Genomic DNA, 26,979 nt, shown 5'->3' with positions numbered 1-26,979 from the left:
GGTGCCAGTTTCAATCGTCAGTCTTTGCTGAGTTAACTGATCTCAGTCAGACAGTCATTGGGATGCTTAATATTTTTTCATGTTTGCAGCCAAGAAAGCAATTTCTTTATGCAGACCCTATGAACTTACAACGTTATGCATGATGTGACTGGGATAGTGCGCTACAGAACTCACCATTACCATTTTACCAGAGTATCATGCATCAGACATTACGTGGCCTGCCCTCCACATTCTCCTGGCTTCTAAAGGTGGTAAATACCATACTGTCAGGCCATTGTGTTCAGGCTAAAATAGTGGTCAAATTTACTTGAAAGTAAGATAATTACACAGAAGCAGAAACACACAAGATGTTAACAGCACAAATAATTATAAAACAACAAATTTTGAACCAATCCACTGGAGTTCAAATATCTTCTCCAGATTGTATTTCTTACACAGTCCAATAATTTACGAGACTTTTGAAAATCATATACTTTAGCAGACTTCCTGATGTGATGCTTGGACATGGGCGAGGTGATATTCTCGCTTACTGCTTGGATTCCAGCTGTCTACACTTTAAACTGAACTAAAAATGACAAACTTCTGAATATAGAACTGTCAATCAGGCCAGTTGAAGGACACAATGGTGCATTTGGTGTCTAGAATAACTTGGTGAAATGCCATTCACATTTTGTCCAGGCTTCATATAATTATTAATGTCTTGACTATGTGCAATCTTATCAACTGTCAGACAAAGCTTTAGCATCCTGGTTAATCGACCAACAGCCTGCCTGCAGCTGGCAGACATCTGGGCTGCAGCTCTCCTGTGTAGCAAGGCAAGTGAAGACAGCGTCTATCCTTCTGCTAGATACTTAAAAAAACACACGACCCTGAATCTATGGTCACGTGTAAAATATATAATCGACATTTTCCCTATTGAAGGCATAATGAAGCTCGGCTTCTGTCATCTGGGGCTACATTTGGGCTCCAAAGTTGAAAAGCCTGTTGACACTTCTCACCTAGGTTTGCATGAAGAATGAGCACTTGGATGAGTGTCAGCAGACTACTTAACCATGCAGAGTGCTATCAGGAGCCCCGACAAATTACAACTATCTCTGGACACAATGGGAAAGATTTGTCAGTCACAGTAAAATCACAAAATTGTGTATAATGAATACATTTAGAATATCCGTATACTGAGCAACAGAAATCTCCCCCCCACATTTTCATGCCTTCGTTGTTTGAGGATAAATCTAATCAGTCTGTTTTCTTATAATTGCCTTACGTCCGTCAGTATAATTAACTATTGATTACCTTTGTGATTGATTGCATAAAATAAGTAATGATAATCTCCAGATGATAAGATCTCATCACACTACACATTGTTTAATTTCATTCTGAATTTCACACCTCCGATTTGAAATCTATGGGAGTGCAGGCAATGTAAACATATGATAGTGGAAAAGATGACCTACCAGGAAGGTATATAGAGCCAGATTGACTTGTTGGTCACCATATACTGTAAAAGCCAGAAAACCAAATCAGAAAAAAATGTAGCATAATATTGGATTATTTTCAGCTGTTGAGATGCAGCAGGCTCAGTGTCCTGTTACTTACTGGGAGGCGTGTAGAGTGGATGATTGATGTAATAAGCCAGCCAAGCAGTGAAACCCCAATAATAGAAACAGTTCTGTGAAGGCAAAGGCCGATATTCAGACTTGGAGCCAGCACCATTTTAATCGAGTAGCTTCAGCTGTTTTACAATATTATTCAAGCTGCAGTTACTGCAGATCCAAAACTCTTTTAAACCAGTTTTACTCTCTGAATAAAAAGTAACTTTGCCGAGAATGTAAAAGAAAAATCTTGTTGGAAATCTTTCCAACAACCTTAACAAATGCCTATCCTCGGTTAAGTACATCCAATAAAAACTGGTATTTGTGGATAGGTTTAAATTTATACTGTTGCTGTTCTTCATTTATGATTCACAGCTACACACTCCTAATGGTGTTACATTCTGAGAGTTTATTTTAATTAAAGTGAACGTGCATCTAAATGGTATGGATTGGTTGACTGCAGTGTCCCTTATAATAATAAAAACAGAAAATGCTGGAAATAGAATAACTGTGAACTTGTGCACTCAGTTAGGTAATCCTGTATTTGTCTCACTTGAACAGAATGAGGCTGTTTCCACTTTGCCTTTGTCTTGCCGTACCAGTGTTGTAAGTGCTTCAAGTTCAAGTTGGCAACCCTGCCTTTGGGTTCTTTGGGACTCCCAAGAATGGCTGGAGCCCTCCCTTTCTAAAGAGCCTATTTATTAAAACCCATTTATACTTTGCTTTCACAAACGTAGTTGGTTCTTTAGTAACTGAATGACCTGAAATTGCTTGGAATATTCATCTAAAACTGTACCTCAAGGTTGTTTCCATCTATGACTTGGTATCAATATTATTTACTAAGTGAACACAGACATTGCAACCGACTCTCTGTCTATTTGTTCGAGTGATTCCAGCAACAGCTGCTTCTTTTCAGAATCCTGAACACCTCACAATGAGAAAGTAAGAATATGGTGTTAATCTACTTCTCAAAAGCTCTACTGTGAGTCCCACGTAGTTCCTAACATTGGACTTTTGTAACTAACTTCAGCCTACAAGCAAATAGAATTTGGGGCTTGCTGTCCTTTAAGCATGAATAGACCAATGTAATTGCACATAATACGGTTTCATTTTGAAGATATTGTTTCAGTGCTTATACTCCAACCAAAATATACATTACTTCTACAGAAAAATGCTTGAGTTTAAGTTGTAATGAGAGTTCGATGCAGCTGGGAGGCACTTACCTTCACAGTGTTGCGAAGAGGCATCGTACCGTGAGAAAATCGATGCACAAACAGAGTTTCGATCAGTCTTTTGACATAGTGGAAAGAATGGCAAAACCCTGCCAAGCTGGAAAAGACAAGGAACAAAGCTACAATACCAAAAAAATCACACCGTGATCCTGGTGTTGACTCCTTCAATCGGGTGAGGAGTTCACTCGCCAGGTTACTGTGGGTCTATCCTAGCTGTAGATATAAAGATGCAGTCTAATTACAATCAAAAAATATCTGACATAAGCAAAGATTTCATACGTAAGTGCCTATACTACTGATTATAACTTAAATGCAGGAACATGAAAATGTGGCATAAAAGTTGATTTTACTTAAGACCACCTTGATAAGTTGCCTCATCAACTGGTATAAATCCCCTCCCTAAGGCTTTTTAAATTGCTGCAAAACAAGAGCTTTCTCTTTCCGATGACATCACTGTCATCTCTCGCATTCCCTACCCCCACCATTCTTTAGCTTCTAACAATGTGTGTAATTACTTGCTTCCTTTTCAGAACTGGTCATTTTCACACATTTTCAAGACAGTCTAGTGACACTCCCGATTACTTCTGTGGCTCAGTGGGTAGCACTCTCGCCTCCGAGTCAGAAGATCATGGGTTCAAAGTCCAGATACATGAGCACAAAATCTAAGCTGATATTCCAGTGCAGTACTGAGGGAGTGCTTCACTGTCGGAGGTGCCGTCTTTCGAATGAGATGTTAAACCGTCTCAGGTGGATGGCACTATTGGAAGAAGAGCATGGGAATTTTCCCCGTGTCCTGGCCAATATTTATCCCTTAAACAACAGATTATCTTGTCATTATCTCACTGCTGTTTGTGGGACCTTGCTATGTGCAAATTGGTTGCCGCAATTCCTACATTACAACAGTGACTACACTTCAAAAGTACTTTATTGGCTGTAAAGTGCTTTGGGACATCCTGAGGTTGTGAAAGGCGCTATATAATTGCGAGTCTGTCTTTTTCAGTAGTTCCAGTCAATTTTAATGTCGCTGTCTTTAAAGGAGTCTGTGCTCCTCCTACAGTCAGACACCATTCACTCCACAAACATCACTAATTCCACCTCGTGGGTTGCTGAGGTAAATCAGAGATTATAGCTACAGTTACTGCAGTATAAATCACCAACGGGTGTGGCCTGAATCAAATACTCTGGAAAGCTTCTAGATATATTAATTGCTTTAGGAACAGTGAACCCCATAAATTCACAATGATTTAACTATAATTTATAAAATATAACCCTGTCTAATAACCTCCTTCACCGTACTAAAAGACTTGAGGCCTGATTTTAACCCTCTGCTGGCGGGAATGGTACCCAGATGGGAAGGGGTGTTTACGCTGCATTTCCGTCATGTTTCCGCCCCCCCCCAATCTTAACTTTCCTGAATTCAGGCACAGGAAGGTCCCTCACCCCAGAAGAGCAGGGCCTAATTTAAAAGCAGAAGTCACGTCCTGCGGTCACATTATCCAGACACGTAAACTATTTTGACTGCAGACCCGACTAAGGTCCGCACAGTATTGAACCGATCCTGACAATATCCTGGCAACAGGAGGCCCAGGTAAGTTCAATTTATTTCACTTTTTTGCGGACCAGGAGGAGCAGGGATACCTTGGGCCTCCTCTGTCCCGGGCCTCCCCTCCCCCCTCCCCCCTCCCCCCTTCCATCCCCCGATCGTGGACTTGATCAATTCCCCCCCCCTCATTTATCTTGCAGTGAGTCTTTATAATTAGCCTTATCACATCTCTCAGAAACATCTCGAAGTGCTTTACATACAATAATGATCGAAGTGTGACGTAGCCAAGGCAAACCCCATTTTACACACGGTAATTAATCCCACAAATGGCAATGCAATGAATGACCAGCTTTTGTGGTGTTGGTTAGAGGGAGAAATGTCGGCCACGACACCAGGAGAATGCGCTGCTCTTCAAACATCCCCATGGATCTTTAATGTTCACCTGAACCACCAGAACAGGCAGACAGGGCCGCAGTTTAACATTTCGCCTGAAGGACAGCACCTCTGACAACACGGCACTCTCTCAATATTGTACTGGAATGTCAGTTTAGATATTTAGCACAAACTGTTGGTTTGGGGCTCAAACTCAATCTTTTGACCTGAATGATACCAACTGGACTGTGCACCACTCGATGTGACACAGCAACAACTCGCATTAATATAACACGTTCAACGTTGTAAAACATCCCACAGGAGCGATTATCAAACAACAGGAGACACTGAGCCAAAGAAGACGACATTAGGACAGGTGACAAAAACTTGGTCAAAGAGATACATTTTAAGGAATGTCTTCAAAGAGGAGAGAGGGGCGGAGAGGTTTAGGGAGGAAAGTCCAGGGTTTAGGGCCTTGACGGCTGAAGGCACGGCTGCCAATGGTGGGGTGAAGAAATTTATAAAAGCCATTGAGTGACCTCTATGAAATCGACACTGTTTTACAGGTGAAACTCAGATGACCGTAGAGCTCCACTATACTCGAGCTTGAAAGTAATTCCCATGTGTTTGAAGGGAAGTGGTGAGGGGTTCGTTAGTACCAAGCATCCAAAACCTGTTTACTTACTGCACCACAGTGTGAGGGCTGGTGGTAAATTCATCCTCTTCTTCATAAATAAATGGCAGGCGTAAATAGAACAGCAGGTAGATAAAGAGTGGACCTGCATACTCCGTCAGAAACACCTGCAGTCAAAGGACAAAGGACAGCACACAGATACATACGTACACATGGCAGCTTAACGTGATAATTGAATGAAATAGATTTAAATACAATTTAAAACAATGCAGACATTAAACTTTAAGCCTTGCTTTTCCTTCCACTTGCTCCCATTTCCCCTCCACCCCCTCCAAAAGTGGTCATTCATTTTGAGGTGCAGCTCCACAGATATTGCCAGGCCTCTGGTACCTGGCCTAGGTGCCATTCTTTCTATGGGAGCCCAGACAGTGAGTATTGTCTGGCCAGTCGATAATGGAGCATCACGGCTGCGCCCGATCCTATCCACACCCGACATTTTCACCCTGAAACTTTCCACTGACAATCACTGGACAGAAATCAGGAATTAAACCCCAGACAATATTTTTGTCCCCTTCCCTGGTGAGATTGTCGTGCCCTGGGTAAGGTTTTAGAGACCATAATACAGGACAAAATCAACACTCACCTAGGAAGACATGGGCTAATTAAGAACAGCCAACATGGACTGAAATCCCCTACCCTTGTTGAGACCCTCCACTGAACCTCTCCTCACCCACCCCATTCCTTTTGGTGGATGAATTCCCCCTCCCACAGAGCAAGGATTAGGGACTGGATCGAGACAGAATTCCCCACCACTGCCAAGGAACAAGGATTCTGGCCCTAAGCCGAGGAACTCCCCCGTCAACGAGGACCTGGGGCCTGGATAGAGTCAGAGCTCACAGCACCCTCCCCCCTGCTAAAATAGTTTCTCTCCCACACTCCACACCCTCTCCTCCACTCACCCACAACTCTCTTCCCATTCCCTGCTCTCCTCCAGTCCTCATGCTTCCCCTGTCTCCCACCTCTCCATCCCCCTCCCCTATCTAACTTCCCTCTTCCGTATCCTCTTTCTCCTTTCTCCCTCCCCTCCACTAAAACCTCACCATCTCTCCCCTCCTCCTTCTCTCCCTCTCCTCTTTCCTCCTGCTCCCCCTTCCCTCCCCATCACTCCTCACCTGCTCTCTCGCTCTCCCTCCTTCCCCTCCCCTTCCCCTATCTGGGTCCAGTTACCCCCCACCCTCTAACCCTGCTGGATCTAAACAAAACGCTTGGTCTTGATTCCTAATGAGAACTAATATATTACTAAAGCATTCCTTATGGATATGTTAATTGTGTCCATACCTGGCGATGCCCGCCTGTCAAGTTTTTAAATAGGATTTTCACATTACTGTGACAGTCTGTGACTTTAAGCACGGTTTTGGGTCTGCATGCCATTGCAGGCTCTAGCCACTGGGTGACACTGTGGACCACAACATTGCTCTTCTCAACTCCAAATCTCTGCCACATCACAGTAACATCGTAGGAACAGCACAGGAGGAGGCCATTCGGCCCATCGTGCCTGTGCCAGCTCTTTGAAAGAGCTACCCAATTAGTCCTATTCCCTTGCTCTTTCCCCATAACCCTGTAATTTTTTTCCCTTTCAAGTATTTATCCAATTCCCTTTTGAAAGTTACTATTGAATCTGCTTCCACCACCCTTTCAGAAAGTGCGTTCCGGATCATTATAAGTCGCTGCGTAAAAAAATGTTTCTCCATCTCACCTCTGGCTCTTTTGCCGATCACCTTAAATCTGTGTCCTCTGGTTACTGACCCTTCTGCCACCGGAAACAATTTCTCCTTATTTACTCTATCAAAACTGTTTATGATTTTGAACACCTCTATCAAATCTCCCATTAACCTTCTCTGTTCTAAGGAGAACAACCCCAGCTTCTCCAGTCTCTCCACGTAAATGAAGTTCCTCATCCCTGGCACCATTTCAGTAAATCTCTTCTACACCCTCCCTAAGGCCTTGACATCCTTCCTAAAGTGTGGTGCCCAGAATTGAACACAATACTCCAGCTGAGGCCTAACCAGTGTTTTATAAAGGTTTAGCATAACTTCCTTGCTTTTGTACTCTATGCCTCTATTAATAAAGCCCAGGATCCCATATGCTTTTTAAACAGCCTTCTCAACTTGTCCTGCCACCTTCAAAGATTTGTTTGTGCACTCCCAGGTCCCTCTGTTCCTGCACCCCCTTTAAAAATGTACCATTTAGTTTATATTACCTCTCCTCATTCTTCCTACCAAAATGCATCACTTAACACTTCTCTGCATTAAATTTCATCTGCCATGTGTCTGCCCATTTCACCAGTCTGTCTATGTCCTCCTGAAGTCTGTTACTATCCCCCACATTGTTTACTACATTTCTGAGTTTCAGGTCGTCTGCAATCTTTGAAATTATACCCTCTCTACCCAAGTCCTGGTCATTAATATATATCAAAAAGAGCAGTGGTCCTAATACTGACCCCTGGGGTACACCACAGTATAATTCCCTCCAGTCTGAAAAACAATCGTTCACCACTACTCTCTGCTTTCTGTCTCTTAGCCAATTTTGTATCCACGCTGCCACTGTCCCTTTAATCCCATGGGCTTATATTTTGCTAACAAGTCTATTATGTGGCACTTTATCAAATGCCTTTTAAAAGTCCGTTTACACAACATCCACCGCACCACCCTCATCAACCCTCTCTATTACTTCATCAAAGAATTCAATCAAGTTAGTCAAACACGATTTCCCTTTAACAAATCCGTGCTGACTTTCATTTATTAGCCCATACTTTTCCAAGTGCCAATTAATTTTGTCCCAGATTATTGTCTCTAAAAGTTTCCCCTCCACCGACGTTAGGCTGACTGGCCTGTAATTGCTGGGTTTATCCCTCTCCCCTTTTTTGAACAGGGGTATGATATTTGCAATCCTCCAGTCCTCCGGCACCATCCCCATATCTAAGGAGGACTGGAAGATTGTGGCCAGAGCCTCTGCAATTTCCACCCTTACTTCCCTCATTAACCTAGGACGCATCCCATCTGGACCGGGTGACTTTTCTACTTTGAATACTGCCAATCTTTTAAGTACCTCCTCTTTATCTATTTTTATCCTATCTAATATCGCTACTACTTCCAGAAGGCATTCGACAAGGTGCCACATAAAAGATTATTACTTAAGATAAAAAATCACGGGATTGGGGGTAATATTCTGGCATGGGTGGAGGATTGGTTATCGAACAGGAGGCAGAGAGTTGGGATAAATGGTTCATTTTCGGACTGGCAACCAGTAACCAGTGGTGTTCCACAGGGGTCGGTGCTGGGTCCCCAACTCTTTACAATCTATATTAACGATTTGGAGGAGGGGACCGAGTGCAACATATCAAAATTTGCAGATGATACAAAGATGGGAGGGAAAGTAGAGAGTGAGGAGGACATAAAAAACCTGCAAGGGGATATAGACAGGCTGGGTGAGTGGGCGGAGATTTGGCAGATGCAATATAATATTGGAAAATGTGAGGTTATGCACTTTGGCAGGAAAAATCAGAGAGCAAGTTATTTTCTTAATGGCGAGAGACTGGAAAGTACTGCAGTACAAAGGGATCTGGGGGTCCTAGTGCAAGAAAATCAAAAAGTTGGTATGCAGGTGCAGCAGGTGATCAAGAAAGCCAACGGAATGTTGGCTTTTATTGCTAGGGGGATAGAATATAAAAACAGGGAGGTATTGCTGCAGTTATATAAGGTATTGGTGAGACCGCACCTGGAATACTGCATACAGTTTTGGTCTCCATACTTAAGAAAAGACATACTTGCTCTCGAGGCAGTACAAAGAAGGTTCACTCGGTTAATCCCGGGGATGAGGGGGCGGACATATGAGGAGAGGTTGAGTAGATTGGGACTCTACTCATTGGAGTTCAGAAGAATGAGAGGCGATCTTATTGAAACATATAAGATTGTGAAGGGTCTTGATCGGGTGGATGCAGTAAGGATGTTCCCAAAGATGGGTGAAACTAGAACTAGGGGGCATAATCTTAGAATAAGGGGCTGCTCTTTCAAAACTGAGATGAGGAGAAACTTCTTCACTCAGAGGGTGGTCGGTCTGTGGAATTTGCTGCCCCAGGAAGCTGTGGAAGCTACATCATTAGATAAATTTAAAACAGAAATAGACAGTTTCCTAGAAGTAAAGGGAATTAGGGGTTATGGGGAGCGGGCAGGAAATTGGACATGAAGCTGAGTTCGGATCGGTCAATGCCCTGTGGGTGGCGGAGAGGGCCCAGGGGCTATGTGGCCGGGTCCTGCTCCGACTTCTTGTGTTCTTTAGATTTGTGGTTGGGATCAGATCAGCCATGATCTTATTGAATGGCGGAGCAGGCTCGAGGGGCCGATTGGCCTACTCCTGCTCCAATTTCTTATGTTCTTATGTTCTTATGTACCTCCTCCTTTACTGCCAGAATGGCAGCATCCTCTTCTCTAGTGAAGACTGATGCGAAGTATTCATTTAGTGCCTCAGCCACGTCCTCCGCCTCCACAAGAAGATCTCCTTTTTTGTCCCACACTTCCTTTGACTTCCCTTTTACTATTTACATGTTTATAAAAAGACTTTTGGGTTCCCTTTTATGTTAGCCGCTAATCTATTCTCATACTCTCTCTTTGCCCCTCTTATTCCCTTTTTTAGATCTCCTCTGTACTTTCTGCATTCAGCCTGGTTCTCTACTGTATTATGAACCTTGCATTCGTCATAAGCCTCCTTTTTCTGGTTCATTTTAATCTCTATATCTTTAGTCATCCAGGGAGCTCTAGCTTTGGATGCCCTTCCTTTCCCCCTCATAGGGATGTGTCTACTCTGTACCCGAACCAACTCCCCCTTGAAGACCTCCAATTGTTCAATTACTGTTTTCCCTATATATTTTTGATTCCAATCCACCTGGACAAGATCCCTTTTTAACTCACTGAAATTTGCCCTCCTCCAGTTAAGCATTTTCTCACTGGATTCCTCCTGTTAGTTAAGTTCTTTTTTTAAAAAAATTTAACTTTCAAAATTTATACTTTAAGTACGTAAATCTAGTTAACTTCTCTAATTTCCCCCTCCAGGTGAGATTTGCCCCCAGTGTTTGTCTTCAGGTCCTTCCCGTGCCTCCTCGTCCCAGTAACTGTCTGGGCCCTAGCTCGCAATATTTCCATTCAAGATTATTTTTCGTATGGTGGGACATTATTTTTTTAATATATTTTCATATTTTTTATTTAATTCACTGAAGATTTACCCCCGGATTGGCATTCCACTGCCTCTAGCCCCAGCTATAAATAATTATGGGCCTCAATCTCCTCGGATTGAGCAGAGCTGTATCCCACTCAGGTAGTAAGAATCAGCCCCCAGCCCAATAATAATCCTGTCAATAAATAAATAATTATCCCTCCCCCCCGCCCACCTCGATCTTAGCAGAGTTAATGGAGGGATTCCGATAGGTTAGTTTCAGAGTTGTCCTGGCCCCATGTCGATAATATTTTCAATAAATAAATAGTTAGTGCCTGATTTTGGGGTTTTCTGAAATGATCTGTATTGTATTTCTATTTCTTTGGCCTGTCTTATCGAACTCACTGTAGCTGCATATTTGTCTACCGAACGACGAACGTTAATGGTTATTGTTTCTTCGGAGGACTTTTTTCTACGGGGAAAGAAAAACTCCTGTCATCGTGACATTGCACTGCAGATAAACGCCACTAAAGCAAACTTTCCTCCTCCGCTCCTCCCTTACTCCCTTTACCCCTCCTCCCCCTCTGTCTGCACCCCTTCTTCCCCCTCTCCCCACCTCCTCTTCCTCTACTCCGTGTCCCTCCCCCGCCCTTCTCTCTTCCTGCTCCTCCTCTTCATTCCCTTTCTCTTTCCCTCTGTTTTCAGCTTCCGCCCTCTCCCTCCTCCTCCCCCTCCCACCTCAACCCTTAGCCCCCCACCCCCGCTCCATTCTATCCGCACGTACTGTACTAGTGTCACCGGTTACAGCAGTGCAGCCTCATCCTCTGGGCGCCTGCCCTGCTTCACCATTCTCCGGTGGCCAATGATTCTCTCCCTCGTGCCACTAACTCGCCTCCGCCCTGTTACCATGCTGTATCTTCCCCCTCTCCCCTTCTCCTTGTTCAACCTTCCACCTCCTGGCTTCCCAGTCTCTAACCCTGCTGTATCTTCCCCTTCGCCCCTAATTGTTCCCTCCTTCCCCACTTCAGCCTCTACCCCTCTTCTCCTTCCTTGCCCTGACCTCTAACCTACTAACCTTCCGGTCTCTTTTCCAACCCCACTTGACCTTCCCCCTGGGCCTTCAGCGTCCTCCGTTAGTCCTGGTCCAACTATCACTCGCCCTCTAATCCCCTCACCCTCTGCTTGACCTGAAGACCGCACGGGGTCTTAACTCCCTGTTGGTAATTTTGGTAGCGGATTGGCAGCCCGTTTTACATTTCTCTCGATTTTTATTTCCATTGACTTAACAGGGGGCCAGTGCGCTTACACTATTGCCAAAAATACCCCCACGTGGAATGTCACGGGACTAGTGTAAAACTAAATGGTAAAACTTTAAAGGGAGGAGAGGAGCAGAGAAACTTCAGCAGGTCAGAGACACAAATCTGAAACCTATAACGAAAGCATATGAGATGCTTGATGTTATAAACAGGGTCACAGAATACAAAAATAAAGAGGTAATGCAAAACCCAATCACCGTATTAGTTAGACCAGAGTTAGAATAATGGGGTCGAGTTATATCAGCAAAATCCAGGCGGAATTGGCCGAACCAACGCAAAAGATCGGGGAATTTTAAATGTAAATGAGTTGGGCCCAAAACCACATACGTTCGTGTTTTCTGCGATCTTTTACACCAATTTAAGATTAAATTCGCCTGATCAGGCCCCGCCCTCAAACTGGCCACGCCCCACCCCCCAGGTCGAGATTCTGCCGAATGCGCTGGTTTGGGAAGGCTCTTCAAATTGAGTTCATTTTCTTAGGTGCACAGGCACTGTCAGGGACGTTTTAAAAGCTTTTTCATATCAAAAAACATCGAGGCCTAGAGTTTCTGCTTTGGGCGTAATCAGGAAGTTGGGCACAAATTGCGCTTGAAATCGAGCTGTTTTCTCGAATTGAAGTTATGATTCGAGTTTCCGCCCGAACTCATTTGCATAACGCCGAACGTAAAATTTCACATGAATCAGCGCAACGTAAACGAGCGCGATCGACAAGTGACTAGTGACTGGGAACAGAGCCAATCAGGCCTCGAGTATCTGAGGGGGGCCATATAAAAGTCACTGAAAATTTCTCCCTCAGAGTGAGAGACTAAAAGGTAAGATCACACTGCTCTCTGCAAAAAATACCATGTTGCCTGATTTATCTGATTTTTTGATTGATTGATTGAATGCAGAGCAGTTGTGAGTGATTTCAATCTGAGCATTGGGCACATTGATTTAAGGAACTGCATTGATCTGATTGATTGATGTAAATTTATTAATGCAAAAGTTAATAAATGCTTACGTTTTAATTAAATTATTAATGCAGTTGACCTTAATCCGAACAGTGTACAAATTGATTTTAAAAACTGCATTCATCTAATCGATTGATTTAAGTTAATGTTAATTTAATAATGCAAAGTTTGAAGAGCAGTGAGAGAACTTGCAATCTGAGCAGTGTGCCAAGCAGTCTGAAAGTATTGTGTAATTTATCCCTCCATACCGATGACTGATGAAGACCATCGCAAGAGGGCCTACAACTTTGCCTATGGTGACCTGCAGGCCCTCCTTGACGAGATCAAGGCATGGCGAGGGAACCTGGTTGCCTGGTTTGAGGCCCAGCTCTCACGGGCAGTAAGGAGGCAGTGCCTGGAGGGAGGAGGTGGCAGTGCTGAGTGGGTCTACCCTCAACCCCAAGACGGCGGACCAGTGCTGCAAGAAATTTAATGACCTGACGAGGTCAGGAAAGGTAAGAGGACTAAACCCTCCTCTCCCTTTTTATGCATAGCAGTGGCTCGCTGGAATTGCTCGACACACATTTTGATCATTTCCTTTTGCCTTTGCAGGCCAAGCAAGCGCACAAGGGTAAAGAGTGTGGGGGTAAAGAGTTGGGACATCCCAAGCATGGAGACACACCATCGTGGCTGTGGCGCAGGCAAAGGCGGGTTGGGAGAGTCCAACAACCAGTGAGTACCTACCCAACGGCTATTCAACACTTCCGTACAGGGCAGAGGCAGAGGGTTGCCACCGACACCCATTTTTGGTGATAAGCCCATTTTCAGCTGTATTAATAAAAAGTGCACCAGGTCACCACTCTTAAATACATCAAGGAATACTTTTCAATGGAAAGAAAAAGAAACGATTACTTTCTATTACGCTGCCAGATTGCGCTGGTTCACGGAAGATTTTCCGTTTGGGATTTTCCGTTTGGGATTATTCCTGGTTGCGCCCAAAGCGGATACTCTACCCCATTGTATCCCATTTTGGGTGCCTTATTTTAGGAAGGATGTCACGGCCATGGAGAAAGGGATAAGAGGCTTTATTTATGAAGTGTGACTAGGGGTCTTTTCGTTAGAACAAAGAGGGGTAAGGGGAGAGATGTTCGAAATTATGTCCCACACACAGGGCGCTGGATTTCCTTTTAGGGGCAGGTTAGCGGTGGGAAGGGATTTCCACCAACCGTGATTCTGCCCAGACCCATTTTCCTGAGTTGGGGGTCATTTACTATGAACCAGGTTCCTGGCAGGGTTCTTGCTGCCATGACAGAGGCCCCCCCCTCTTCAACCACCCCCCCCTCCTCCCTCTCCCCCTCCCCCCCCCGCCCAACCCCAGGGCAAAGGAGGGAAATCTGGTGGGAAACCCAAAGAGGCAACGAGGGACCTTAAAAGGGCAGGAGCCTCGGAGAAGGAAGGTGCTGCAGCCATTGTAGGCCTCGGCAGAGACTTACGGTTACAAAGGTAAATGTAGGAGGCCAGACTGCAGGAAGCAGAGGCCTAGTCTAGGCCCACTGCCTCCATGTACAGAGAACGGGGCCAATACCACCACTACCCTGGGCCGACTGCCACATTCCAGCAGAGTGTCTTGGGGAGTGGCGGTAAATGGGGCGGATGGAGGGGGGGTGGTGAAATGGGATGGGAGGCCATGTCCTACCCACCCCCCCTCCCCCCCGCCCCCGCCGCTGGACTTTGCATTCAGCAGGCAGGGAAGAGGAAGGGTTGGCCAATGGTGATCCTGGAGGGAGCAGTGTGTGGGAAATCGAGGTCATGGATGAGAGGCAGCAGTAGGCCTCACCCCCTCCCTTTTTCCCTGCGATCGCTGCTGCCATCCTGCCCATTTTCACATTTCTTGCCATCAGACCAAGATCCTCCTCGACATGGAAAGCCATCGATTTCCCCGCTGGATAAACGAATACTCACCGTGGTCCAGCCCACTTGAGGACCCAAATCTTTGAAATAGAAGGTAGCAGTGGTGCCTACAGGGAGGGTCTGCAGGATCTCTTCATCCCTTAAACATTTGCCCTCTGTGGAATAAATCAACATCAGGAAGAGACGTTCAGTCACTGTGTAAGTACTCGGAACCAGACTGAAAGGATTCAGAATGTAATATTGTACCAATCTGGCCGGATCTGACCCCAGGTTCCAGGGGAGAAAGACTAGTGAGTGTTCAAACCCACTGCAATGCCCAGCCCCTGCTTCATTTGAATATTAAAATTAGACTGACTCAATTCATTGAAGGCAGTTGTGCTTTACTGAGGATACCTTGTTGTTATCTTTGTGTTGTCCTCGTGGCTCAACATTAGGCAGCAAAGGGGAACTAATGTACAGATGGGCCAATAGTTAGTAACCAGAGTAAAAATATATCCTCCCTCCACCCAATGGGCCAGCGTGTTTATCCCACAAGGAGTTGATCCACAGGGGACCAGGTCGGTACCTCTGGCCTGGGCTGAGTTCGCTGATCTCAAGTATTCCAGATTAAGGAGGTGAAAATCACATGGGGTTCCCGCGCCTGATCACTCTCCAGCAAGACCTGCTGCAAGTAAGTGAACGTTGGATGAAGACAGGATCAGGTCTCCCCACACCCGCCTCGCACCCCCTCCCCCACCCCCCATGACAGAATAGCCTGCCAACACTCTCTGTCAAGGCTCACACATAAATTGGTCACTAGTACCCAACCTCTCCTCAGCTTGTCAAAAACACTGCAACATGCCTCTTATTGTGAAGAAACATCCAATCTACGTAGAGTGGAAACCTGATGAAATCATATTGCTGGGAAAAGAATGAAATTCTGATTTAAAGTAGCGTGTACCTTCCCTGCCGCGGTCCCTTGTTACACTAAATAGAAAAGGGTAAAATTCTACACTTGTGATCAAAAAAGGGATTTCTCATGTAACCGTAGCACGTTCTGCCTTTTTGTGCCGACTTGACCTCAGCTGAGAAGCAGCTAACTCACTACGGACCAGGGATCAAATCCGTGTTTTTCTGGTCTGCACAGCTCAACACTGCAAGGTGTTGACCCACTGAGCCAGTACGGAAGCTCATTGAAAATTACTTTGAAGCATCTACACAATTCCTGAGGGTTGTTAGGACATGAAATGCTTTGCCAGAAACAGTGACCAAAAGCAGAATCCGTGACGGCTTTTAAAAGGGTAGTGGAGAAATATTAGAAACAGAAAAAATAATTTAAAGGGTATGGGGAAAGGGCAGAAAAACGGGAATCAGTGGATATCTCTCGAGAGAGAGAGAGAGAGAGAGAGACTGAGCCTGTGTCCAATGGGTTGAAGGCCCTGCTGTTGTGCTGTAAAATTCCACGATTCCTTTCTGAAACATTCTGAAGCAAAAGCAGCCAAATCTCTGGGCTCCGAGGCACCTTGATGTCTCAGTGCGCAGCTCAGTCATTCAGACCAAGAACATCCCAGATTCAACCCCTGGCCTGCCGTGAATTACCTAATCTCAGCAGGGGCCATTACAACTGGGCTCAGTGCCCAGGTCGGGAAGGGGAAAAGAGCAGGGTGCTGACTGCTATCCAGTAACACTCTGGAAGTGTGTGCGTGTATATTGAGGAGAACTCTGATGCCCCTGCAGTCAAATAGGCTGTTAGCATTCACTGTTCAGGCTTGCACATGAATGTTGGGATATTTAAGCATGGTACTGGAGAGTGGCCGATACCTAAAACCGTGGCCCAGTGCCTCCAGGACAGGAGGTGAGGGCCCCAAGAATCTGCGGGCCCTCCAGCACTGACCCCATCCGAGTTGGCGGGCTAATGTTTCACTACTGTGGCAGCTGTGCTGTACACTGTTCGATCTTACAAAGTGGGTGGTGGTTTGAAGTGTAACTCAATCTGTATTAGTTTCAGCCCAGTGACCCGAACCTCACTGTCACATCCACTAGACACCAAACATGCCCTCACAAGCGGATTCTTTTGGCAGTAAGCATTTCTGAAATTCCAGGACTATTAAGGTACACAAACAGTACATGTTATTTGTAAGTCAGTAAGGCACCGCGTTCAAATCTTTCACCCTCTGTGAATTTGTAAAAGAAAATCAAATTGTTGACCCAGCTCAATGAAGTGACCTCGGGACCCAGTGACAGCAAAACTGAATTATGTCCAAATTGTGTTTGTATCTGCACCAACTCAAGGAAAAGCAACTAAATTAACCCATCCAGGGTTGGCTCCATTGGCGATGTCTCCTCCAATGAGCGCCACTAATACCGGCACACACAGACTCATACAGCACAGAAGGAGGCCATTCAGACCATCATACCTGTGCTGGCTCTTTGAAAGAGCTATCCAATTAATCCTACTCCCCCTGCTGTTTCCCCATAGCACTGCAAATTTGGTGTTTTCCAGATCAATTCTGAGATGTTATTGAATTTATGATTCCTCTGCTAAACGGTCAATGATGTCACCCTGCTTAGCGCAAACAAACTCTGTCATTAATTCTGTAATATAATTGCCTTTTTCTTAGTTAACCATATCATAGAATCATACAGCACAGAGGGAGGCCATTTGGCCCATTGTGTCCGTGCCGGCTCTTTGAAAGAGTTATCCAGTTAGTCCCACCCCGCTGCTCTTTCCCCATAGTCCTGCAAATTTTTCCCCTTCAAGTATTTATCCAATTCCCTTTTGAAAGTTACTATTAAATCTGCTTCCACCACCCTTTCAGGCAGTGCATTCCAGATCATAACAACTCGTTGCATTAAAAAATTTCTCCTCATTTCAAATTTCTCCTCGTCTCCCCTCTGGTTCTTTTGCCAATTACCTTAAATCTGTGTCCTCTGGTTTCTGACCCTCCTGCCACTGGAAACAGTTTCTCCCTATTTACTCTATCAAAACCCCTCAGAATGTTGAATACCTCTATTAAATCTCCCCTAAATCTCTAAACTAATTTTAAAAGCTGGATGATTTCAAATGCAATAAATAAACGCAAATAAGTCTGTACATAGCAACGAGATACTTACTGGGATCTAACCTGATGGACTGTCTTGCTGGGTACCACTGAGGGTCTGTAAAAGGAAATGAAAAAAATAGGATTCATCTGTTATTGCGAACAGTCTTACAGATGTAACGAGTTTGGAAATGGAGTGATTCTAGACCAAGGAGACTGGATTTTCCGCTGGGATACGATCCCGGCAGGAAGTGTGGAGCGACAGGGACTGCTGTCTGCCCAAACTCACTTATGCCGACTTGCTATATTTTCCAGGGTCAGCATCATTTGTATAATCCGGTCAAACACCAGACGTTGGAAAGGGCTGTCATGGGGAGTTTGAAGGCGCGAAATAGCTCGCCCTTGCAGTGCCATGGGGGCGGGGGGTGCTTTTTCTGTAATGTCTAGCAACCCCGGGTGCCCATTTTATACGGGCAAGACCACAACTGGGCATAATTGAGGTGGTAGTGAGAGGAAATCACTATAATGATGTTACTATTTGAATGTGCCCGTCCAAAAAAAATAGGAGCTGGTGTAACAGATACCATTGTATTGCTCCATCTGTCTTCGTTCTGCTTTGTAGATATCAGATTTCACTGAGGACGTCCTCATAATAATCATTGTTAAATTTATCCCTGAGGGCAGCTGGTGGGGGAATAAATAAACCAGATCCAGGAATTGTCATCCATTCCAAAAGGATTTGCATCGAATGATTTACAACCTCCCAAACTATCCTGGGAATTCTCATTACAAACAACCCCAACTGCATGTAGTAAGGAAAGAAATATCTGTACTAAAAATAATGATGTAACAACCAACAAGACTGAGTCTTGACAGAGAGAAAATAAAGCCATGGATAAACTAAAAACAGAAAATAGGCAAATTAATTTGAATACAACAAGAATGCTGTCATTGGGATTTAAAGAAAATCTTCTCAAATGCTTTTACTTACACGATTTATGGAACATGGATTTGATTTCTCCAAGTGTGGCATTTGGTTCCACCTAAGTAAAAGGCAAATAAAATACAGTCAATAACACTGCATACTGAAAATTCTAGGCAGGAAGGAAGTCTGACACATTGTAATGCAGATTTTGTGAGAAAGAGCCCCAGCTGTGTAGTACACGATATAGAAGTGAACTCCTCCTCACTAAGGGCATGATCATTCATTAGTGTGACATTCTCAGCTATGGGGCATAACAGCGCCTGACGTCAATTCCGCTGCCCTGCAACAAAGTAGGGAGATTTTCAAAAGCACCTAATCTGAGTTTGATTCTTTGTCACATAGTTTAATGTGCGTTAACCAAGTCACTTCAAAAATACCCTTCAAATCAATTAAACACTTCGAATAGTATAAAAATAGATGAAAGGCTCAGACAACTTTGTACTTAGTAAGCGCCTCCATCTGTTAAAGAATGCATGGATCAAACACTTGGCTAGGTAAATCACAAAGCTGCACAAAATATTTATTTTTTAAAAAGTCAATTGTGCAATGATTCTTTTGGCTATAATTATACATGAGACATATTTGTAAGTAATGTTTAGAATCTCACCTTGTCGAGGAAGCACAGCTGCTCCTTGTTCTTGGCATCAAGGATTTCCACCTCAAAGAAAACAAATGATTTTGCCTTTTTAGTTGTGGTTGAATCTCTTGTTTGCTGAATGATGTTAGTAGTGAGTGCTTTCTTTTTTAAATTCGATGCAGTAAATACAGCTGTTAAGTCTATCGTCTGCATTGGTGCCACTGCTTTTCAACGGGCTCGCAGATAATGCTAAGTGTTGCACAGAGAATTCAACGGGAATCTACCAGTCCCCAATGTGAGGAAAGTGGCAAACACGCATGTCCTTGACATTTCCAGACGGTAACAAGTGTAAAGAGGCATCATGACAGCGCCATGATAGAACAACCCAACTGATGGAAATGTCCTTGTAATTTGATAGAGGACTCTTTCTGGACTATCAGTCGCGGTTATACTTGAGCAGATCCCTTTGTTTTTTTAATCCAGCTGTTTCACTGCCTGCAAACACATCCTTCAAACTTTCAAACTAATGTTTTGTAACAGTTACAGAAAAATATATCTCAAAAAAAAATTTAATCTAACAAACTCTTTGAATGTAAACGCTTCAGTTGAAATGTGTGGCCAAAGTAGTGTAAATGAAACATAGATTTCAATTCATTTCAAAACATCTCACATTATGGGTGAGTGTGTCCTCACCTCTCTCGACTGAATATCGTGTATAGATATCAACACGTTTTTCGGCACGTTATTTCAACAAACTGATGCTTTAAGGTTTGTTAACTGCCCCTTTCCCGGGATGCACATGAACTGAGCTGTAAAATTTCTGAGAGTTTGGGATTAAAGATGAGTTTCCATGTGGTCAAATGGAAAGGGAGTTTCGTATTTGAAATAATTTTTTTATATATTTAAAAGTGACCACAAAGGGAAAATATCTGATCCTAACCTTTGCTTGTCTTTCTCATTTTTAGAAGTCATGTTCTGGAGGGGTCCTGGAGTAACCCTTACCCATGTTTCACATTCATGGGATTCTGCATCAAGGATGTACCCACTTCAAGTAAAATTAAGGAAAATCCAATCATGTTTTATAAATACATAAAAAGCAAGAGGATAACTAATGAAAGATTAGAGTCTATTAGGGTCAAAAAGGTAACCCTATGTTTGAAGGCGGATGATGTGGGTTTGGTTCTTAATGAACACTTTGTGTCTGTCTTCACAAAAGATGAGGACGATGCAGAGATTGTAGTTAAGGAGGAGAAGGAATGTTCAATATTGGATGGGATAAACATAGTGAGAGAGGAAGTATTAAGGGGTTTAGTGTCTTTGAAAGTAGATAAATCGCCAGGCCTGGATGAAATGTATCACATGCTGTTAAGAGAAGCAAGGGAGGAAATAGCGGAGGCTCTGACCATCATTTTCCAATCTTCCTTGGCTACAGGCGTGGTGCCGGAGGATTGGAGGACTGCTAACATTGTACCATTGTTTAAAAAGGGAGAAAGCTATAGACCGAGTAATTATATGTCAGTCAGTCTAACCTCGGTGGTGGGCAAATTATTGGAATCGATTCTGAGGGACAGCATAAATAGAAAGGCATGGGTTAATCAAGGACAGCCAGCATGGATTTGTTAAGGGAAGGTCGTGTCTGACTAACTTGATTGAATTTTTTGAGGAGGTAAGAAGGAGGGTCGATGAGGGTAGTGCGTTTGATGTAGTCTACATGGATTTTAGCAAGGCTTTTGACAAGGTCCCACATAGCAGACAGGTCAAAAAATAAAAGCCCATGGGATCCAAGGGAATGTGGTTAGTTGGATCCAAAATTGGCTCAGTGGCTGGAAGCAAAGGGTAAAGGTTGACGGGTGTTTTTGCGACTGAAAGGATGTTTCCAATTGGGTCCCACAAGGCTCAGTACTAGGTCCCTTGCTTTTTGTGGAATATATTAATGATTTGGACTTGAATGTGGGGGACTTGATCAAGAAGTTTGCAGATGATACGAAAATTGGCCGTGTGGTTGATAGCAAGGAGGAAAGCAGTAAACTGCAGGAAGAGATCAATGGACTGGTCAGGTGGGCACAAAAGTGACAAATGGAATTCAATCTGGAGAAGTGTGAGGTAATGCATTTGGGGAGGGCAAACAAGGCAAGGGAGTACACAATAAATGGGAGGATACTGAAAGGTGTAGAGGAAGTGAGGGACCTTGGAGTGCATGTCCACAGATCCCTGAAGGTAGCAGGACAGGTAGATAAGGTGGTTAAAAAGGCATATGGAATACTTTCCTTTATTAGCTGAGGCATAATAAAGCAGGGAGGTGTAGCTAGAAATATATAAATCATTGGTTAAGCCACATCTTGCCTACAGTTCTGGTCACCACATTACAGGAAAGATGTGATTGCACTCGAGAGGGTACAGAGGAAATCTATGAGGATGTTGCCAGGACTGGAGAATTTTAGCTATGAGAAAAGATTGGATAGGCTGGGGTTGTTTTCTTTGGAACAAAGGAGGCTGAGGGGAGATTTAATTGAGGTGTATAAAATTATGACAGGACTAGATAGAATGGATAGGAAGGACCTATTTCCCTTAGCAGAGGGGTCAGTGACGAGCGGGCATAGATTTAAAGTAATTGGTAGAAGGATTAGACGGGAGCTGAGGAGAAATTTTTTTCACCCAGGAGGGTGGTGGGGGTCTGGAACTCACTGCCTGAAAGGGTGGGAGAGGCAGAAACCCTCAACTCATTTAAAAAGTACCTGGATGTGCACCTGAAGTGCCGTAACCTACAGGGCTATGGACCAAGTGCTGGAAAGTGGGATTAAGCTGGATAGCTCTTTTTTAGTCAGCATGGACACGATGGGCCAAATGGCCTCCTTCTGTGCCGTAACTTTCTATGATTCTATGATTGGGGGTAAATTTTAACTGGGAGCCGGGAAGAGGGCGGTGGGGATATTTCCTGACGGGAAACCCATACTCACCACATTCTTATGATTTTGATGTAAGGACGTCTTTCATTTTTTTTCTGTAAGTTTCCTGCCCGACAGGCTAGCCAGATTGACAGGCTGTCTGTCAGTCAGACGGGAGAACAGTCAGGCAGCGGAAGCCAGCAGGTACGTCATATATGGGGGGTTGGGGGGGTGGGGGCGTCCATCGGGGGTGGGAGTCGGGGTCGAAGATCATTTGGGGGGATCGTGGGTGGGGGGGGTTTGGAGATCGTGGGTGGGGCGGTCGGTGATCGTGGGTGCGGGGGGGCAGAGATCGTGGGTGCGGGGGGCGGAGATCGTAGGTGCGGGGGGGTCGGAGAGCGTGGGTGGGGGGGTCGGAGAACGTGGGTGTGGGGGTCGGGGATCGTGGGTGGGGGCGGTCGGAGAGCGTGGGTGGGGGCGATCGGAGAGCATGGGTGAGGGGGGGTCGGAGAGCGTGGGTGGGGGTGGTCGGACAGCGTGGGTGGGGGGGGGTCGGAGAGCGTGGGTGAGGGGGGTCGGAGAGCGTGGGTGGGGGTGGTCGGACAGCGTGGGTGGGGGGTTCGGAGAGCGTGGGTGAGGGGGGTCGGAGAGCGTGGGTGAGGGGGGTCGGAGAGCGTGGGTGAGGGGGGTCGGAGAGCGTGGGTGAGGGGGGTCGGAGAGCGTGGGTGGGGGCGGTCGGAGAGCGTGGGTGGGGGCGGTCGGAGAGCGTGGGTGGGGGCGGTCGGAGAGCGTGGGTGGGGTGGGTTGGACAGCGAGGGTGGGGGGGGTCAGAGAGCGTGGGTGGGATTCTGAGAGCTTTGGGGCTGTCGAAAAGCGTAGGGGGTGTTTTGATGGAAATGAAAATCAGGAGAGAGGGACAATGAGCGGCTGAATTGATAACACCCGTTTTACACTATCGACCAAAGTCACACTTACCCCCATTGAATCCAAAGGATCCCCCTAAACGATTTTAGTGCAGAGTTTGCACAATCTATTTAGGGAGTGAACAATACAAGGAAATACCTTTCTAGCACAGTACACCCTGTTTGTGGTGATTTTTTTTTGTCCCTGTGATGTGGGCAATACTGAAAATGCTGGTGGGTTGTCTTCTAGTAATTACTGTTACAACCGAATGGCTTGCTCGACCTCTTTAGAGGGCATTAAGGTTCAACCGTGTAGTGTGGAGTAGGCCGGACAGAGCTAGGGTGACGGGTTTCCATCCCTGAAAGAAATCAGTGAAGCAGTTGGGTTTTTATAACCTTCGTTGTTATTTTTTTTTCTAGTTCCAAGCCCACAAATGACCAGATTTGAATGTAATTCTATTTGCCATGGTGGGATTTGAAGTCACAAACCTCTGGGTTGCTAGGTTGGCACAGTGAATGATCCAAGAGGGAGGAAAAGTTTCACTAATAATAAAGGACAGGTTTGGATTGAATTTGAGGGCCCTGCTTTGCGGAGTGCAGAAGGTTTGGTGCTTAGCACCTGTGAAAGTGAACCTTGGTTAACTGTAACATTCGAGGTACAGATTGCACCAATTTTTGATACTTCTGGTACGAGGCACCTGGAGTGAGGCGGAGGACCGCAGTCCATTGATACAACTGTATTACAGTATTACACGGCTGTAAATACAATAGTTCTTTTAGTCTCAGTTGTTACTTAGATTGAAATTTCAACTGTCTTTGTGGCTGTGGTTTCAGTGCCACTGTATGCTGATGTGTACAGCTGGTGAGACTGAACTTTTTAATTTACTCTTTTGCATAAAGTTCAAGACAGGCCTTCAAAATTGTACTATAAATAGGTAGCTGCGTAGTAAGTACATTTGAGGGAATAAATTGCTAAGTTGTGTTTGATTTAAAATATAACTGAATTTATGACCTTGTAGTACTGCAATACCATTGTATTTATGGCCGTGTAGTACTTTATTACTGTCACATTTATGACTAGTACTGTAATACTGCAGAGGATTTTCGGTCCCAGCGTGTTTAGACCCATGGTAGCGAAACAGCCATGTTCAATCAAGAGCTCATTGATAATCCATCCTTTTCCTGGTGCACAGGGAGGTTCCTGCCAGTATCCTGGTGGACTTCATATCTACAGTGGCTGTTGCTAGTAGTAACCACCCTCAACTATTTCAAACCAGAAGTTCAAAAAGTACAGATGTGAGTAAAAGATATCAAGGTTTGATGTGGGAAATTATCCTGCCTCCTGTACTATTTCACTCTAATCTAATTTTAACCTCAGGGTGCGGTGTAGGGTCTTAGAGGGCCCGTTCAGGGGCTGGAATTTGGAGGTTAGAAAATTTACAGAGGAGGCCATTCAGCCCATCGTGTCCATGCCAGCCGAAAATGAGCCACGCAGCCTAATCCCACTTTCCAGCACTTGCTCCGTAGCCCTGTAGGTTACAGCACTTCAGGTGCACATCCAAGAACTTTTTTAATGAGTTGAGGGTTTCTGCCTCTACCACCCTTTCAGTCAGTGAGTTCCAGACCCCCACCATCTTTTGCGTGAGAAAATTTCTCCTCAACTCCCCTCTAATCCTTCTACCAATTACTTTAAATCTATGCCCCCTGGTCAATGACCCCTCTGCTCAGGGAAATAGGTCCTTCCTATCCATTCTATCTACTCCCGTCATAATTTTATATACCTCAATTAAACCTCCCCTCAACCTCCTTTGTTCCAAAGAAAACAACCCCAGCCTATCCAATCTTTCCTTAGAGCTAGAATTCTTCAGCCCCAGCAACATCCTCGTAAATCTCATCTGTACCCTCTCTAGTGCAATCACATCCTTCCTGTAATGTGGTGACCAGAACTATACACAGTACTCAAGCTGTGGCCTAATCAGTGTTTTATACAGTTCCAACATAACCTCCCTGCTCTTATATTCTATGCCTTGGCTAATAAAGGAAAGTATTCCATATGCCTTCTTAACCACCTTATCTACCAGTCCTGCTACCCAGGGATCTGTGGACATGCACTCCAAGGTCCCTCAATTCCTCTACACCTTTCAGTATCCTCCCATTTATTGCCTTGTTGCCCTTCCCAAAAGCATTACCTCACGCTTCTCTGGATTGAATTTCATTTGCCACTTTTCTGGCCACCTGACCAGTCCATTGATATCTTCCTGCAGCCTACAGCTTTCCTCCTCACTATCAACCACACGGCCAATTTTTGTATCAATTGAAAACTTCTTAATCATGCCCCTTACATTTAAGTCCAAATCATTAATATATACCACAAAAAGCAAGGGACCCAGTACTGAACGCTGTGGAACCCCATTGGAAACAGCCTTCCAGTCATAAAAACACCTGTCCACCATTACCTTTTGCTTCCTGCCACTGAGCCAATTTTGGATCCAACTTGCCACTTTCCCTTGAATCTCATGGGCTTGTACTTTTTTGACCAGTCTGCCATGTGGGACCTTGTCAAAAGCCTTGCTAAAATCCAAATGCGCTACCCTCATCGACCCCCCTTGTTACCTCCTCAAATAATTCAACCAAGTTGGTCAGACATGACCTTCCCTTAACAAATCTATGCAGTCTGTCTTTGATTACTCCGTGCCTTTCTAAGTGATGGTTTATCCTGTCCCTCAGAATTGATTCCAATAATTTTCCCACCACCGATGTTAGACTGACTGGCCTGTAATTACTCGGTCTATCCCTCGCTCCCTTTTTAAACAATGGTACAATGTTAGCAGTCCTCCAATCCTCCGGTACCACACCTGTATCCAGTGAGGATTGGAAAATGATGGTCAGAGCCTCCGCTATTTCCTCCCTTGCTTCTTTTAACAGCCTGGGATACATTTCATCCGGCCCTGGTGATTTATCTACTTTCAAAGATGCTAGTCCTCATAATACTTCCTTTCTCACTATGTTTATCCCATCCAATATTTCACTCCTCCTCCTTAACTTCAATCCCTGCATTGTCCCTCTCTTCTGTAAAGACAGATGCAAAGTATTCATTAAGAACCAGATCAACTTCTTCCGCCTCCACACATAGGTTACCTTTTTGGTCTCTAATAGGCCCTACTCTTTCCTTAGTTATCCTCTTGCTCTTAATGTATTTATAAAACATCTTTGGGTTTTCCTTGATTTTACTTGCCAATATTTTTTCATGCCCTCTCTTTGCTTTCCTAATTTCCTTTTTAATTTCACCCCTGCACTTTCTATACTCCTCTAGGCTTTCTGTAGTATTTAGTTCTCGGTGTCTGACATAAGCTTTCCTTTTCAGCCTTATCTTACCCTGTATGCTCCTTGACATCCAGGGGGCTCTAGATTTGGCAGTCTCACCCTTTTTCTTTGTGGGAACATGTTTACTCTGCACCCCTTGAATCTTCCCCTTGAATGCCTCCCACTGCTCTGACATTGATTTACCTTCAAGTAGCTGTTTCCAGTCCACTTTTGCTAAATTATTTCTTAGCTTAGTAAAATTGGCCTTTCCCCAATTGAGAACTTTTACTCCTGTTCTACCTTTGTCCTTTTCCATAACTATGCTAAATCTAACTGAATTATGATCACTACCACCAAAATGCTCTCCCACTGATACCCCTTCCATCTGCTCAGCTTCATTCCCTAAAACTAAATCCAGAACTGCCCCCTCTCTTGTTGGGCTTGCTACGAACTGGCTAAAAAAGTTCTCCTGAATGCAATTTAAGGGTCTATAAGGAATGAGTGCTCTTCAATATACTGGTACTTCTGGGGCTTATTAATGTGTTAATGCTTGCTTATCTTTTAGTTTTT

The 26,979-nt window shown here is 44.6% G+C and overlaps 1 protein-coding gene across 1 annotated transcript in view; it reads right to left on the bottom strand.

Annotated features, from left to right (window-relative positions):
- Positions 1 to 26,979, bottom strand: part of LOC137324966 (very-long-chain enoyl-CoA reductase-like) — a 63,022-nt gene that overhangs the window by 8,491 nt on the left and 27,552 nt on the right. The window contains exons 2-9 of the mRNA XM_067989659.1: positions 19,350 to 19,400; positions 18,749 to 18,800; positions 17,831 to 17,875; positions 14,789 to 14,892; positions 5,425 to 5,540; positions 2,816 to 2,921; positions 1,597 to 1,669; positions 1,455 to 1,498 (exon numbers count right to left, since the gene is read on the bottom strand). Of these exons, the coding sequence (XP_067845760.1) occupies positions 1,455 to 1,498; positions 1,597 to 1,669; positions 2,816 to 2,921; positions 5,425 to 5,540; positions 14,789 to 14,892; positions 17,831 to 17,875; positions 18,749 to 18,800; positions 19,350 to 19,400 (591 nt within the window). The remainder of the gene's footprint in view (positions 1 to 1,454; positions 1,499 to 1,596; positions 1,670 to 2,815; positions 2,922 to 5,424; positions 5,541 to 14,788; positions 14,893 to 17,830; positions 17,876 to 18,748; positions 18,801 to 19,349; positions 19,401 to 26,979) is intronic.

The sequence above is a fragment of the Heptranchias perlo genome, chromosome 9, assembly GCF_035084215.1.
Source record: "Heptranchias perlo isolate sHepPer1 chromosome 9, sHepPer1.hap1, whole genome shotgun sequence".
Taxonomy (NCBI): domain Eukaryota; kingdom Metazoa; phylum Chordata; class Chondrichthyes; order Hexanchiformes; family Hexanchidae; genus Heptranchias; species Heptranchias perlo.
The sequence above is the reverse complement of the archived record's forward strand: the minus strand, read 5'-3'. Positions and strand labels throughout refer to the sequence as shown.